The 17,080-nt window shown below is 41.0% G+C and overlaps 1 protein-coding gene across 4 annotated transcripts in view; it reads left to right on the forward strand.

Moving 5' to 3' along the window:
- Positions 1-16,558, forward strand: part of IGF2BP3 (insulin like growth factor 2 mRNA binding protein 3) — a 114,245-nt gene extending 97,687 nt beyond the window's left edge. For all 4 annotated transcript variants that reach the window (XM_037383651.1, XM_037383652.1, XM_037383650.1 and 1 more), the window contains 5 exons: positions 3,466-3,585; positions 7,676-7,750; positions 11,412-11,543; positions 12,881-12,994; positions 13,923-16,558. In XM_037383651.1, the coding sequence (XP_037239548.1) occupies positions 3,466-3,585; positions 7,676-7,750; positions 11,412-11,543; positions 12,881-12,994; positions 13,923-14,024 (543 nt within the window). In that variant the 3' untranslated portion in view covers positions 14,025-16,558. The remainder of the gene's footprint in view (positions 1-3,465; positions 3,586-7,675; positions 7,751-11,411; positions 11,544-12,880; positions 12,995-13,922) is intronic.
- Positions 16,559-17,080: the final 522 nt, after the last annotated feature.

Below are 17,080 nucleotides of genomic sequence, written 5' to 3' on the forward strand. Positions count from 1 at the left end.
TAGGAATCTAATTCTGATATAACTCATGCTAGAAGTTCCTGGAAAGCTCTATGACTTATGTGGCATGGCATGGGGAAGATTAAATTATAGTTGATTTTCTTCCATCCTAAGATCCCCAGAAGCATCTGTAAGATTGATGGGTGGTGTAGTCATTGCATTACATTTTGATGTGTTTCTTTTGGAGGATAGTCTTCCAGTAAATACAAAAGGATTTTAAAATTATTGTGGGTAAGGAGGTGGACAGATAATAAATTGAACTTGGTGTTATGATACTCTCTTAAAAGCCTTAGCTAGACTTGATTTCTGCCAGGAGGAAAAATAAAAAAAAAGAGCTGTTTTTTTGATGTTTGTTCTTTAAAACAAATTGAACAGTATGGGTTTTTTGAGTGGTTAAAAATCAGTGTGGGTAAGGAAACGGACATAATTTCTCCAAATCCTGTGTGATGTTATACTGGAGATAAATTTGGTTATATGTATGTGCCAATGTGCTTCTGCAGACAAGAATTCAAAAAATGACAACGTATAAACAGTTCAGTATTGACAGATTCTCCACTGTTCCTTAAACATATTACATTTTGTAATATTACAACAAAATGGAAATGTAATGTTAAAAACCTCACTTGCTCGTGCAAAAAGAATAAGTCCTTTTAGGAAGAAAGAAGTCAAAATGTATCTGCAAGTCAAAATTAGGAGGAGGAGTGGGGAGGGTGTGCTGGTGAGCTGACTGTACAGTTGGAAAGACACATGTACATCTTGTGTCTTTCATTGCTTTTGCTGCCCATGTTTCAGGTTTAAGGGTGAGGCAGCAGAAAGGAATTTCAGTGGTGAATTGAATCTAGCCAAGAGAGTGGCTTGAAATCAAGCTTTGGGAAGAAGAGGGGAAAACTGCTGCAGGCAGATGGGCAGCAGAGGGAAGGCAGGAAATATCTGCAAACAAAAGTAATGAAGTTTGATTTGGTATTATGGTAGATAAATGTATCTGGAGGTGGGTTTAGGTGAAGCTGTGTAAATTCTTGACAACCACGTCAAGTTACATGTTTGATTTATAGCAGCGCTGTATGAATTAGCTGGAAGGTTCGTGTGTGTTAGCTCAAAGTTTAGCTGGAAGAGGGTGGCTGGAGTTGCATGTGGGAGGGAAAAACTTTGGCAGTGGAAGTTTGCAGGAGCTGGAGCATGTGTGGACAGCTGAAAGTAGGGGTCAAGGAGATGAGCAAGCAAGGGGGGGCTGAGCTGTCTGCACCTGGATTGGAGAGATGCCTCTACACCCAGTACAGTTAGTATGGGTACTTGCAACAAAACCAGGGAAAAACCAAATGCCTCATGAATGTGTATCCATTTAGGAACATTTTTCTGAAGCAGTGGGATCAACCAAGTACCTCCAGTAGCATTTCCGAATTACTGGAAGTCTTGTTGCGTTCATAGTGAACATATAAAAGGGCTTACTGTGACTCCACTCACAGGATGTTTGTAATAATAGGAGGAGAAAATGAGTAATCTTCTGGAAAGTGGTTTAACATATACAGTGAAGTGACTGGTATCTTTCATTACAAATGTGTAGTTTCAGGGCGTAACTTTGAGATTGTTTTAAACTGATCTGTTGGCAGATTAAAAGGGGTGCTCCCACCTTTTCCCATGCCCTGACCTAATCGTTGTTGCTTCCTCCCTTGTTCCAGGACTGCCACTTGTGAGGTGCTCTGATTATTTGGGTTAGGGACCCACTGCCTGCCCTTAAAAATCAGCTGGATCTGCGATCCTGCTGGCCACGAAGCACACAGGGCAGCAGGGAGGCTGGGTGTGGAGGGCTGCAACCTGTGTCCAGGGAAAACGTGGGCTTGAACCAACAGAAACAGCATAACCTGTGAATCCTGATGACTTGTACATGTGAAAACACAGGGTAAACTGTGCAACTGTTGTGATCACCTAAAGTGACTGGCAGAATGGGTTTCTATTCTGAATATCCTATTTTGGGGGTTCTTCACCTGATACGTGGAGCTGTGCCTGGAATTTGCTTCCCCTGGGGTTACAGTTGACTTGTGTTTACCAAAAATAAAATGGTAAAACTTGGAAACAAGCATTTCGTTCTGATTTGTTTATGGTTAATGCACTGGGACTTTGCTTCTCCTTGAAAGAAGTCACTGAAACTTAAACCTAAGTGGAGATATCTTTATTTTTAGTATTGCAGCTGCTTTTTGCTTTGCATTACATATAGGGTATCTTTTTCTGAAAATATCACAGAAAAAGTTGCTCTGGTGACCTTCTGGATTGTGGGTCTGTATCCCTACCAAAATACGTAAGTGAGCAAAGCTAAATGAGCACGGTTGTCCCATGTTCTCTGACTGGTCTGCGTGGTGGGCACTGAGAAAGTGAGGATGAGGATGGCTGTGTTGTCTTCAAGTACCCTTGTGGGAGAGGGGCTTGTTGGCTTTGTCCTGTTGAGGATGAGCAAAACAAATCTTGAAAGTACGTGAGGGCTACGCAGAGGAAGAAATGGGTGGGTGGGTGTGAAATACCTCCTAGTTCAAAGAAAAGGCTTGTGTGAAATGCTTTTAAGAAGTAACCCTGACGTAAATGGATGGCTTAACGGTACGGTGGTGTAGTGGGTCCTCGGTGGTGCTCTGTTAGTCCAAGACGACCTCTGCTGAGGCTGGTAAAATAGTTATAGCTTGTGTCATGTGTAACCCCGCGGTTCGATCATTGCTGTGCAGCACGTAGAGAGGATCTCAAGTGTTACGTTGTGCTCTCCAGCTGGGGCGTCTGCTTGAAGGCAATAGGAAGCTGCAGCGGTGCCTGATACCCAGTGGGCGCGATGTTAGGGTCCTCGAGCTTTTAAGAACGCCTAATCTGGTGTTTAATTTACTAGCCTGCGTGGGGCCTGCTGCCAAGGCTCCAACTGTTGCATAATGTTACACAGGAGGAATTGCTGGCAGTTTTCAAGCTGGCTATCATTCCAGATCACTCCCACGCAAAGGAAATTGTAGCATATATGTAACTCTGAGGCTTTTTGTGCTGCTCTCAGCACAATCTAAAATTAAAAAAATAACTAGGAAAACTAGAAAGAGTTTGCCTGCTCGGTCTGTAGTCCCTCTGCTTGTAGGAGCCTCATCTGCAGTCTTGCATGTGGAAGAGAATCCAGACAGTGACAGGTAAGAACGAAAGCCTTGCAAAGAAGCTGCACCTGAATCGTATGTTTGTTTTTGGTTTTTTTTTTTTCTTAAACTCTAAGCATTAAAATTGCCAAGTATCTTATAAAAAAAACCTATGGAATCCTCTTTTGGCTCAAACTGTTCTTTCATGTTCCGTGAATTTTGTGATTCCAGAAAAAGTCAGACCCTTAATACTCAGACATCACAGGGCATTGTAAGATTCCCCCTCATTTCCATGCATGCCTGTTCCATACCCGTTTTCCTGTCAGTCTGATTCGTAATGTTCAAAAACATTCACTGCATATTTCCTTCTTCCCCACAGCAACAGCCCGAGTCTGAGACTGTTCATCTGTTCATCCCAGCCTTGGCAGTTGGAGCTATTATTGGCAAGCAGGGACAGCACATCAAACAACTTTCTCGTTTTGCAGGCGCATCTATTAAGGTATTATTATACTGACTAACTTTCTGTCTATTCTATGTGACACTTTCAGCAAGTTTGCACAAGCAGTGTTTTCATGAATGTCCTCCCCCACTCCGTGCTTAGAATGTGATGTGATAAATGGTACATTTGTTTATAAATCATCTTTTAATCTTCCTTGAGACAAGATAATTAGAAGCATGTTTTCAAATGTCTCCTGAGGTGTGAAATATAAGCTGCAACGAAAACTACTTTGGTGGTCTCAATTTCTTAGAAACAGGCTTACATCTTAATGATGCAGTGCTTAAAGGCTTTCTCGTTGCTTTTGGTAAAATCAAAATTGGTGAGGTAAATTCCCCTTCTAAAAACAGCATCACAGGTGAAGTCTCCTACTGCTGCGGCCATTCTTGCTTTGCTCCAGATGGATTGGTCTGCGCTGTCTCCACACCTCAGTGGTCGTGTTTTAAAATCACCCATGTACTCCAAGCTCCTGGGGTCAGTCAGTTCTTTACTATCCCATTTACTGTGGCACCCTGCTTTACCAGCCAGCTGTTTGCGTGCTGACTGCCTCAGTGCAGCTAAGAACAAGATGGTTTGCTGAGGTTGTCCTAATGGAAGCTTAAGGTAGAATTTTAGTCAGTTTGGTTGAAATCCTCCTTGGCTGTGTATAGAGAGGTTAGCACCAGTTGCAGTTGTAGGAAGGCCTTGGGTTTCTGCTGCTAATGCTGTTGAAACCACAAGTATCTTCTCTAAAAATGCTGGAGCTTTTTTCTTGTAAATTGCTATTCTGTGCTGTAAAGATAGTGTTTTGGCCTAAATCAAAAAAAGAAAAAAGTTATTAAAAAATTACAGTATGTAGCTTTGTTACGTGCTGTTAGATTGACATTTTCCTGCATGGATTAAGCGAATGTTTTCTTCCGAGTTCTCTTTTTGCTCGGGAGTTGTGGCCTGTTTAGTGAGTGCTGTGGCAGGGATGTGCCAAAGATCAGGGCAGAGGGGCAGGCGCTGGCTGTGCTGAGTTGAGCTTGGTGAAGCCGGTGCGGCTGGGCTTGGCTTGGAAGGTGCTCATCTAAGTGTGCAGAGCTAAAAAATTGGGGAGCCCTGATGAATGAGCCTTGCGTGTGGTTTGCTGAATGCCAATCCATTTACGTGCCAGTCCATTTACTGGCGTGCTGCCCAATTCCGTCCTTTATCAAGCAGTACATTAAATAGTTGTTACACTACCCAGATGGTCTACATTAGTAGAGCACTAATCATATTTTTAGGGGGGAAATTGGAATAGAAGAAAGTGGGAGGTGTTGTTTTTTTTTTTTTTCTTTATCAAATCTGTCTTGCATGGAGAGGTGTGATGTAGCACACGTATTTCCTCTTTCTGTCTCCATTCCCATCGTTTGAGATTAGTGGTGTTTGGAAGGTACTGCTAGATGGAGAGAGAAATATGAAAGAACCTGGACTTCCAAGAACCCGTTCAAACTAGTTCTTTAGTTGGCCCTTGGAAGACAGTGTAATGGAAAGGGAGTTTCCCGTGTTTCTCACGCATCTGGGTAACAGTAGCCTCAGGCGGCTTCTACTGGCTGGCACCCCTCTACCCAACACATTTAACATATCTGTATTAATTGAAATTCAGTTAAAAGTTTGCTAAAGCTCTGGTCTTTTGTTCCTTCAGTAGGAATAAAATAATCTTTGTGGAAATAAGATTAAATCTTGAGAACTGTACAGATACAGGGTATGCTTGCTATATTGGGAAGTTGCATGTATGCTTATCAATTAAAATAAAAACGTAACTTCATCTGTAATCTGCTAGAACAATATGGAGCAGCATGCTTGCTTCTGTGCGGAAGCGTTAAATATGGCAGTTAGTAGTAATTTATGCAGAACTTCTAAATTTCCATCCTATTGACCATCTGCCCTGTATCATAACTTTTGAACAAAATAATAAATTGTGAATCATCAAGGAATCCGTGCTTTTAGCTAAGAGTTGGAGGGAGTGATTCTTGAGTAACTTTTAACTTGCCGAACTGTAGTAATCGTACTTTGTGGAGGAAGTAAGTCTTTGTGCATGACACTGCACTTGTTTTGAGTTGTGCTGTAGATTGTTACACGTGAAAACATTTTACATCCCCGTGCATCATCTCTGTGCTCGTGTCGAGCTTTGTACATCTGATGAAACTAGTTAGCCATGAAGTAAGACTAAATAAACTGCGGATGCATCAGGGTTCTGCGTAAGGCTGCCGTGTCCAGCCCATCGCTTCAGAGGTGCACATGGCTGTGGATGAGCTCAGGTTGTGTCCCTGTGCCGGGGATCATTGCTGGGCAGTACAAGCTCGGCGTGGGACTCCAGCAGACAGAATTCATCAGCAGAGCAGCCAGGCAGAGATTTCTGGGCTGTCTGCTGCCCACCCTGTGCTACAGTGCTGGGACCTGTTGGGCACCATTGGCATCTTCTTGGTTATAGCTTATTCCCGGAGGAGCCCTTCCTGTCTCTGAAGGAGTTGGAATGAGTGTTGTAGGTTTGGGTGTATGAAGTTGTCAGGTTGTGATTTGGCGTATGGAAGATTAGTAACTGGAAAACAACCAATGTGAAGCCACTTCTCTCGGAGGTCAAAAATCACCGCTTAGATACTATTTGTATGTATGTAAGTTCTCTTTCCAAGAGCAGACAGGCAAAATTAACACTGAAGTCTCCTAGGTTGCCCCTTCGGCCACAGAAATGTTAGTTTCTTTCACAGCCCTCAGCCACATTTTACTCCAGCTGCTGAGAACAGGACATTCCGAGATAAAAGCAAAGCAAGAGATGTCCCAGAACACTTAAACACATGTAAGATGTAACTAAAGCTTGATGGAAAATATTTTTCCTAAAATGTCAGTAAAAGTGATGGCGTTCACTAAGAAAGCATGAGGAGACAGAGAGGCAAGTTACAATGTCCATTTTAATTGAATGGCAATTAAGCTGAGCTCCGTTCAGCCAGCTGCCTCCAAATGTGCCTCAGAAATTTGTCCCTCTAAAATACCTGTGTTTCAAAGAATGAATTGATCTAGTCTGTGCTTGCCCTTACCACAATGTCATGTCATGTGAACGTATGGCTGTAAAAAGAATGTGTATTTTTAGATATAGCCAACTGGAATGCAGAAATCCTATGAAAAATAAATACACAAACCAGATAACTGGTATATAATGTCTTCTCCATCTTAGGTTACAATATGAACAATTACATAAACTTCCGTAAGCAAAATTCTTCAGTGAAAATGATGCATGGTGACTGGTAACTTGTCTGAAATAAGCTACAGCTGTTAAATATGAATAACATCCCTATGCCAACAGCTAAGATGAAATCCTGTAGTGTTTAATATATTGCCCATTCAACAGCAGCTATGTAATACTAGATGCAACAATGGAAATGTCAGTTGTGATAAACAAAAGATTAATCCAGAATGTCAGAGGCTAGTTTGAATTATTTAATGCCACTGGAGTCTGAGAACAACACCCACAGAAATCTTACTTTTGTGGTGACATGAACTGCTAAAGACCCTACAGGCATCTCTGTCTCTGGTCTGGTGGAGCTTAATTTTTATTTGGGTCACACAAGTAAGTGTCTGTAGATACAAGCCCCGTGGAAACTGCTAACTCATTGTCCAGTATAGAGGAAGGTTTTGGATCTGTGTTAGTTACAACAGTAAAGCGATCTCGTGTTCTCAGGGGGATGGACGCAAACTTTTGCCAATGAGCAAAACTTGTTAGAAAGACTATTTAAGTTAGCGGGTAGGGATGAGAATCTCTGTCTTAACCATTCTTGTCTTTTTAAAGGCTACATGACTTGCATCACTCAGCCACATGAAAACGGCTTGTGGGATTTTGCCATATGTGGCTGAATAGCTGTGCCTTGAATTTTCAGAAGTAAATTTGCTTATGGCTTAGCCAATTTCTCCGTATTTCATTATAGCTAATTAATGCACTTTAAAGAGAACAGCCCCGTCATGACTGAAGTGTAATGCTGCTGCTGTAACGAATAATTTTTCACTCTTGAACAGAATGTGAGATTGAAACGGGGAGGAGGTGGCTTTAAACTATTCCTTCAAAAGACAGCTACCAAAAAGCTATGTTTATCCGTTCCAGATTGCCCCTGCTGAAGGACCAGATGCCAAGCTGAGAATGGTTATCATCACTGGACCACCAGAAGCTCAGTTCAAGGTACAATACATAAAAACTTGTCAGTGCGTAGTGGCCTTTGGACTGTAAGGAACAATACTGAAAACAAAACACTTGGTTCCAAGCACCATTTTATTCAGAATTTTAGTAAACGCTTGGTTTTTGCTGAAAGGTATCTCATATGAATAGGAGTAATACTATGGGAGGCCGTGTCTGGTCACCTGAAAACTGGTGCGAGTTTCATGTAAGTTAGAATCAAGTGTAGCATGAAAATATGGCCATACTACATTCCTGACTTTCCCTTTTATCTACAAGCACAGTAGTGCAGTGTTTCTAGCTTGCCTTATTACATGCAACAGTTTATTGTGTTGAAATAACAAAGCTGACAAGACGAGAGACTGAGTCTTCCCAGGTTGCTGTTGTGCGCCAACTAGAAAATGCTTTTTGGGTAGCTGTACAGATAAATGCAAGGTTTCTAATTGTATTTCCACTACAACTACAAGGAGATAGTCAACCTGTTTATCCCATTTCTGTTCAAATTGAGCTCTGGAGCAGCCTTCTGCCTTAAGTGCCAAAGGATAAATCTAGTTACCCCAAAAGGAGTTGACTGCGTTAGGAGTGATGCAGGCAGCTCAGCGCAGCAACCTGGCCTCGTTACAGATGAGGCCCAGAGCAGGTAGAAAATCACTTGAGCGTTTGTGTCTTGGCATCGTTCTCTTGCCTGTTCTCGTTTTTGTCTTTGTGTTTTTGCTTCGGGGCATCTCGCAAGAAGGTGGTGTACAAACTTCAGGCATATCTAGAATCAGTTTCATTAATGCCTTTAGGAGTTTTGGAGAAGTATCAGGGCAGGTATTTTGCAGTGGTAACAGTGAACTTAGACGCACTTGGAATTATTGCTCAGCTACCATATATGTTTGAGAAAGGTATTGAAGGCAAAGCATAATTTAGAAGCTCTGCCTCCTTGAGGTTTTCTGTGTGCATGTGGGCTTGGCCTCATGGCCTATTCCACAGATGGCATGCTCTTGCGATCTGGGATCAGGATTTTAGATTCTGGTTACCTTTTTTTTCCGTCAGATATTGGTGAACTTGCCCTCAAAGAGTATCAGGCCAAAGTAGATTTGGGTGTCCCTTATCCTAACGCCTCACGTAGGCAAAGGCTTGTCCTTGGGTTTCCTCCCTAAGACAGACTTGAAGCCCCACAGAGCTCTTTTGCCAGCTCTTCTCCCCAGCCTGGATAATGCAAGGAGAAAGTCTCCCTTTTCTGCACCCCACACACTGGTTAAAACCACATCAGTCAGTCACTTCTCTACCCTTGGGCTTCTGCTTGCGAAGAGGGATCAATGTACTAGCACAGATGATGCTGCTTAGTGTGCTGGTCTTGTGAAGGAGGGGGGTTCTCTCCTGGGGCTTCCTTCAGCTCCAGTCCTCGTATCTCTTACTACTCTGAGCAATGCCCTCTTGACCAACGTGGGCAGAGGCAAAGTTCAGTCCTTTCTTTTACCACCACTGTTGGCCTGAAGCACGCCTTACAGTCAGGGCCAAGCTTCATTAATGCTGTCCTTAAGCTCTGTTGAAGAAGGGTCGTCTTTATCTTTGGGCATAGGCTATTGCTTGTTAGGCACAGGGAACGTCATCTGGGTGTACAACAACTTGAAGAGGGAATAGCTGCTGCTCAAATGAGTAACCAGCTCTCAGAGAGGTGGTGTCATCCCAGAGCCTGTGAGATGGGCATCCTTTCCCTACTACGTTGTGTTCTGCTGCTCGCGATTCGTGTCCATGGTGGCTGCGGTGGCTTGCACCCCTTCCTTCCTCAGCTGCAGTGGCCTGAGGATGTTGCAGCATGCAGGGCTATTAATCAGCAAGGCGAAGGGAGGAGAATATGCCACTGTTCCCGCCTCTGCTGCAGTGCTCCCTAGAGTTTAGGCAGACCTGTGACACCAATGTTCAGGAAGGATCATGTTGCCTTGGGGTCCGCGACACGTGCAAGCAAAGTGGAATCTAGTGTAGGACCACATTTCAGCCACTACTTTACTCTGAAGGAGCTGCAGCCCAGTTAGGTTGTTTCCCTACCTTAAAGACTCTTCCAAGAGCTGAAGGATTTGGGATGTTGGAAATACATCATCTATCTCTTAAAAAGTCAGCATCCCCCCGTGCTTTATAACTCAGCAGTAATGTGTGCTTTTTTGCTGTAGTACCTCTCCCACCGAGCCCTGCAGCCTGTGCAGGCTGTCAAGGTGTTATGCACATGAAAAGCATTGCTACTGAAATTAAAAGAGCTCCACTGGCTACTGTCTGTCTCTAACAAATTTGGGAATAGTGTCAAAATGTGTCAAAAGATGATGGCTGGGAACAGTATTTTATCTGCTCTTGGCAAACCCTTTTGAAGTGTTTTCCTGGAGCAGGGATCTCTGATTCTCTAAGGCTTTTGATGGTGCCAGAATATGGTAGTTATATTGAGGTTTTGTACAGCTTTTTTTGTAGTCTTTTGTGTCACTGGAAAAGCTGGTAGCTTTTGTCCTCTGTGACAGGATCCCGCAACCTGAGTCTGACTTAGACCAAATACTGAGTATTTTCAGCTCCAAGGTCACAAAATGTCTTTCATCTTACCCATTCTAGAGTGGAATGAACTTGAGTAGGGGTTTAGGACATGAGCTAGAAATAAGATAAAGTAAGTTGCCACTATTTAAAGTAATTATCACATCATGCAATCTTTGGAGTTCTCGTATTCCGTTGGAGTGGTGGCCTGTAAGATGGTTTGATATAGCGTGTACACGGTGACAGGGCTCTTGCGTGTGATTTGAAGGTGATAAAGAATCTGAACTGGAAAGGCTTTGTGGTCCTAGGTCTATGGCCTTTACAGAGCATCTCTCTTCAGTATCTCAAGAGAAGTGTTCTTTTGATGCCTCTAGGAGATGCAGAGCAGAAGACCTGGTTACCATCTCTCAAGAATTCCCTGATGAACAGCAGGGAATAAGGAAATAAATGTATTTAAAAATCAACAAGATTCACGAGCTTAGTCTCAGCAGACAATTCTTCTTGCTACCTGGCATTTGCGTGCTCCCCAGAAAAGAACTGTGTGCTGGTTGGAGTAATACTGTTCCCATGGTGCTATTTTACTGTTTAGATCTAGGCAGTTTGATTTTTCACTTTAGAAAATTGAGGAAAGTCAGATTTATTTATTTATTTTTACACAATATGTTGTAATGGATTGTAAAAGTAAGCTGATTGCTCTAACTGGAGTCTGTCTTTATCCCATGATGTGGCGGTGGTGGGTTGTGGCGCGCTTTTTTTTTATTATTTTATTTTAACATCCTTAAAATAATTGGTTTCTGAGCCAATTAATTGCATTCTGTGCTTCTGGGTGTAATAAAATGCTTCAGCCAGACAGTTCTTCTCTTGACCACTCTGTACCTCTACAGACGTGCAATGGTTTATTTTAAAAGCAGTATTCCTACTGAAAAGCAGAATAATGATGAACTCTGTTAAATTGCTCCATGATTCCCTGGTTCGTCATGCAAACTTTAAAGTTGGACAGCAGTGCTGCTTAGTTTGGTACAAGGACTTCTTTTAAGAAAAATAGTTATTTTATTTATTGGTGAAAACACTTGGTCAGGGTTGTGTACTGGGAATTCTTCTGTCTGGAATTTCTTGAAATTAACTAGATTTCAATAAGTGCATTCTCTAACTGAAAGCATTTTTGCAGGCTCAAGGGAGAATCTATGGAAAACTTAAAGAGGAGAATTTCTTTGGACCTAAAGAAGAAGTGAAACTTGAGGCTCATATAAAAGTGCCATCCTATGCTGCTGGTAGAGTTATTGGTAAAGGAGGCAAAACAGTAAGTAGCTGAAATAAATCTTTTAGCGTTGTTCAGTTATGTTCTTTATTTAATTGTGTATATGTGTATGTCTTAAACATTTTGCTAAGTAATAGCTAATTCTTTGAAGTTATGTTAAAGCAGGTGCTGTTTTCTTAGCTGTACTTGTTAAGCTTTCATTTCTTTTAGAGTAGAGGCATGAGAAGTGAATCTCATAGAATGATTTATTTAATCTAAAAAATTGTCTAACAAAAATTGGTAGTCCCAGTCAGATCTTGCAGGGCTTTATTAATAGAAATCCAGTTCTTCCATTTGGAATGAATACATTCCCACTCAAGACCTGCTTCTGTGAACTTTAGTTTATGCCAGATTTCGCTAATCTCACTTAATTAAAATCAAATCCAGTGTATCCAGAGGTAGCATTTCTGGCCAATACTGAGTGAAAGCATGATTTCTAAATTAGTAGGAAATTAAGACATGTTTAGACCTCAGTATTACAAAAAACTACACTTGTTTTTGCTTCAACTTAATTGATGACAATTCTTAGGCTCAGTTTGTTGCGTAAAATCAAGTTACTGAGATTTTTTTCAATCCTGGAAAGGGGCTGGTACTCTGGTATTTTCACGTGGTTGTAAGTCAGGAGCTAGCTGATATTTGCAGAGATGGTTCAGTCCTGGGTCTCCACCCTTGAGTGCAGTGGGGTCTTGAAGTTAAGTGTTAGGAGGCAACGTGGCCTCTTTTCTTACTTGTGGTGGTAAGAAGTTTAAGGACAAACATCTCTGAAAAGTTGTTCATCTGAAACGTTACTGATTAAATAATGCTATGCATTTCTAAAATAAAATGAGTCTAAATGGGTCAAAACTCTAACCTTACCTCTACTTAACATTATGGAAGCTGAAAGGCTATTGAAAATGATTTGGACACTTCTCATCATTCAGTTTGGAGTTTTTCATCTTGTGGAGATTCTTCAAGGAAAAATGTATAAATTGACTTTTTTCCTCCCTACATTACACATTGTATGAGTTTTCTGACCTTAAACATGTAAACTCGACTGTAAACACTGCAGCATATCTTTGCTTTTTAAAATCATGTATTTAACACCTTCTGTGCGTTGTATTTAGTCTTTAAAATGCTTCTACAAACGCAGAGAAGTTGGTGCTAACTTTTATGTTGGAGACACGAAAGGCTAATCCCGCAGAGTGCACGCTGCTGCACAAAGATGCTTTTTGTTAATGGGTTTCTTCTTTTAAAGGGAACTTAGACAATGATGTTTCTGTGGTCAGCAGTATCTTTGAGGCTTGGTGGCTGTGGGATATTTGTTTGCGTAGGATTTTCTGACTTCTACTATCTATTTACAGGTAAATGAGCTTCAAAACTTGACAAGTGCAGAAGTTGTAGTTCCTCGTGACCAGACACCTGATGAAAATGATCAGGTGGTTGTGAAAATAACTGGTCACTTCTATGCATGCCAGGTAGGAGGACTGGAATGAATTTCTGTATTATCTTGATGCTTCCACGGTCTGTCTTTTATATCCATGTGCAGAGCCAAGGGATGGAAGACTTTTACTCAGGATACAGAAAGCACTGCTTGCCAGGCTCCTCTAGTTGTCTTGCTGCAATAAACTTTCCTCATGCCAGTGAGAGAGATTTATAACGATATTGCACTGTTACATAGGTAAAACAATCTCCCTGAATTCTCTCATTGATATATGTAGGCTCTGGCACTGCTAAAACTTTCAAATCGAAAGAAAGCCCAAGTTGTGATTGGACTGAAATTCAGATGGAAGGGAGGTACAAGCCATCTCATAGGGTGCAGTTCTTGCCAGGTTCTGTATATGCAACATGTCTACATCACTCGATCTGATTTAGTATCATAAAGAAAAGGATCACAAGATTCCTTCCCTCACTTAACTTTTAGTTCAGTCCAGTTTCTTTTGACACTTTGCTACAGGTGGCTTGTAGTTCAGGAAGGATATGGGAAGGCTGGTTAAGTCCTGTAAGTCTGGCCTTCTGGATTCCCTGTTGTAGAAAAAAAAATTGTTCATACTCTATTAAAATACACAGTGGGTTCTTGTAAAACATTATTATCTCCAGAGGAGTAAAACAAAAGTAGCCCGTAGCTTCAGCAGCCTTAATGTTGTTAGTCATCTTCCTGTGCTCGTGTGTGCTGTAGTACAGATGACCGTGCAGGTAGCTGTGGTAATTGGGGAAGGAAGAAAAATCAAAAAATTGCACATCGTTACTAACCCAAGCGTATTTTAACTGATGAGTAATCTTGTCAGTACTAGGAATTTAGTTATTCCAGACTTTCTTAATCCCAGTAGCATCTACAGTTGATTTGTAAACAGCAGTCACTGCAGCGTGGCGTCATGATGGGGTGTTTCTTCTTGTGTCCTCCAGCTTGCTCAGAGGAAAATTCAGGAAATACTGGCTCAGGTAAGAAGGCAGCAGCAACAGCAAAAAACATTGCAAAGCGGACAGCCTCAGCCGAGACGGAAATAAAGGTTTAGGAAATGGCCCATCAGAGACAGATGCCAGACCAAAGACAGACTGTGCGACAGAGACGGGTGGTGAGCACCTGTTGAAGCTATATGCAGAAGATCCACCAAGCCAATCACCTGTTCGAGGACCAGGCAACCGTTGAACGCTGTCTCTGAGAATGTATTCTTTAGGCTCTCTCAAACTTTTGAAACCCAGCTTTAAAATAAGGACCCCTTCACTTCCCTTTTGTTCTATTCTCACAATTTAACATAAACTCGTTAGTCTTTTTTTATTGTTCTTATTATTCCCCAACAATTTTAGAACTTGGTTTAATGAAGCTTTCTCTTCTGAGTTCACTGGTTTAAAAAAAAAAAAAAGAAAAAAAAAGAAAAAAAAACCAACAAAAAAAAGGCATTGCTCTTATAGGTCCAGTTGTAAAAGAAGAAACACATTTGGAGGGTGGGATTGCGGGTGGGCTAGGGTTAGAGCAAGGGCATTGACAAGAGTTTAAGTGTTAGTCCCAATGTTGAAACAAGTGGCATTTTTTAAAAAGAATTTGGTTGCATTTTTACATAACACTGCCATGAATAACCTAAGGGAAGTGTTGAATGGTGTTGGCCAGGGCATAAAAAGATAAATATGCATTTTACTAAACTACCTCAGGCATTTAGTACCTCAATGAGAAATTGTTCCTTTTTTGCTTTTTTTTTTGGTATTTTGTATACTTTATAAAGCTAATAGTTCTTGAGCATTTTATTTTTTTAAAAAAAATTAAAATTTGATCAGCCACCAGCCAGGAGTACTACAGACTTATCGGGGAAAAATATAGTAGAGCACTTCTAGCTGCTGGCTGATGGGAGTAAGGTGGGTAAAAAAACATAGCCTCAGATTTTCTGAGGGCTTCAACACCATCATTTGTTTAAAAAAAAAAAAAATTCAGTGAATGTTCAAAAGATAGTGAATGATGCCAACATTCTGATAGCAGCAATGCCGTTTAGTTTTCTTTTAAGATGGGATGAAAAAGTTTGTGACGGTACTTTTTTGGGAACAGGACAAGGAAGTGATGGCAAGAGGCTGGGGTTGGGGGAAAAAATTAGAAGGCTGCAAGAGGCTGAATTTTTTTTTGTGCTACTTGATTGAATGCATGAACCCTTTGTGCCTTTGACCATCACTACCTAATAATGCTACATTTAACCATTTGCAGCCCATTTGGACTTTGCCATTTTGTTCAAAGAGCAAGCTTCATCTTCAGTTTGATAGAACACTTGATCTGCTGGAGTGTATTGGAGGCCACAAGGGTCTCTGCTGCCTGCAGATCACATCATACTGCTTTCAGTTACCACGATGGGGGAAGGTCAAACAGTGTTTGATCACATTGAAAGATAATGAAAGGCTAAGTTTACATATCCAGCCGCTGTTATGGGCCACACTAAGCCACTTTGAAGGTTTAAAAATATTACAAGGAAAAAAAAACAAACAAAAACCAACAACCTCTCTAGCCTGGCTTATAATAGATGCAGCAGGATTTATGCACGTTCTGCAACCAACCATTAGAGGAAAAAAAAAATGTCAAAAGGCAGGGATAACGGGAAAGTTACCAAATTTTTTAATTTCCGAATGTAATTTGAATGATGATTGTGGTAATAGTGACACATTCAAGTTTCTACAATAAACTTCAGTCTACCTCAGTTTAAGAAAAAAAAAAATGTGGCAACACATGGTGCATAAAGACTGCTGTGTGTGTGTGTGTGTGTGCGCGTGCGCGCCTGTATGTGTGTGGTCGACAGAGCCATGCTATTACCTCTGAACCTTTTTTTTGTGATGTTTTTTGTGCATGAGATGATCAGAATCACCATGCTGCACTGATTTGAGGGGCACAATGAGCAAAAACATTTGTTTCATCATTTTGTTATCTACCTCTTAGGTTCATGTTGAAATAGAGGCATTACTACATAGACTAGATAATTTTCCCAAAGATCATTGTTGTACAGATTAGATAATTCTGAAAATGGTCTGAAGTGGTTTTCCTGCATCTCTTCTTTACTAATTGGTTTAAAAACCACAAACTTATGTTGTAGTTTTAGCAAAGAAAAATGAGTTTCTTTTCCTTTTTTGACAGTGACCTTCATCTAGCCTTTAGGATAATTTTTTTCTCTTACAATGAATTTAAAATTACTGAAGTATGAAAAGTCATAGCATTTTAATTTTCGTTGAGGCTTAAGTCAGTCTGATGTTCCTTTCTTAACATTTGAGGAGGATTTGACTTCATTATTTTCCATAAAAATTATTTACAAATAGGCGCTGCATTTACATCTGATGATTTAAATACTGTCATCTCTCTTAAATTTCTAGACTTAGTATGGTAAATCATGTTTTTCTTTTCAGTTGAGACTTGGTAATTTGGAGTATTTGGGAATAGCTAGAAAGTAAATACTGTAAATGATTTCAATATTCACAAAGTATGGATCATTTTTCATCTGTAATGTGCCCCCCAATGCAGCTCCACTTGCCAGATGCCTCTGAATGGAATAAAGAGTTTAACTCCTATCATCAGATAAAGTTGTGTGGTGTTTTTGTAAGTTAATGAGGCATAGGGACAGACTGTTCCAAGTATTTGTGGTACTTCAATCAAGTTGGTTTTCTGTCCATAATAATTACTGGATAAGGATGAACAGTCACCCACAGGTGTTCCGTAGCTGCTAGGGCACCCAGCAGCCACGTTACAATGTTTGCACTTCCCAATACAAGCAGTGACTTCTGTGGCTTATAATTCCTCTTCTCCCCCCCTCATATAAGAATGCTGTACAGTCTGTATTACGGCCGATTTGTTTGTGGATTCGGTCTTACGCAGTTCACCTAGGCTGATCTGCTGCGGAAGGGATGTGCACTCAACAGTCCCAACACAGGGCAAACATGAAAGAATCTTTTGAACAGGTTTGAAGTGAGATCTGAATTGCAGTTCTTTTTTTTTTTTTTTTTAAAAAAAAATTTTTTTCAGCTGCTTTTTACCCAGTCCTTACATTGGTGCTCACAGCATGATGAGGCTGTGTAATGTACGTGGCCCTAGGAGCTCAGAT

This window comes from Falco rusticolus, chromosome 4 (assembly GCF_015220075.1).
Source record: "Falco rusticolus isolate bFalRus1 chromosome 4, bFalRus1.pri, whole genome shotgun sequence".
Classification (NCBI taxonomy): Eukaryota; Metazoa; Chordata; class Aves; order Falconiformes; family Falconidae; genus Falco; species Falco rusticolus.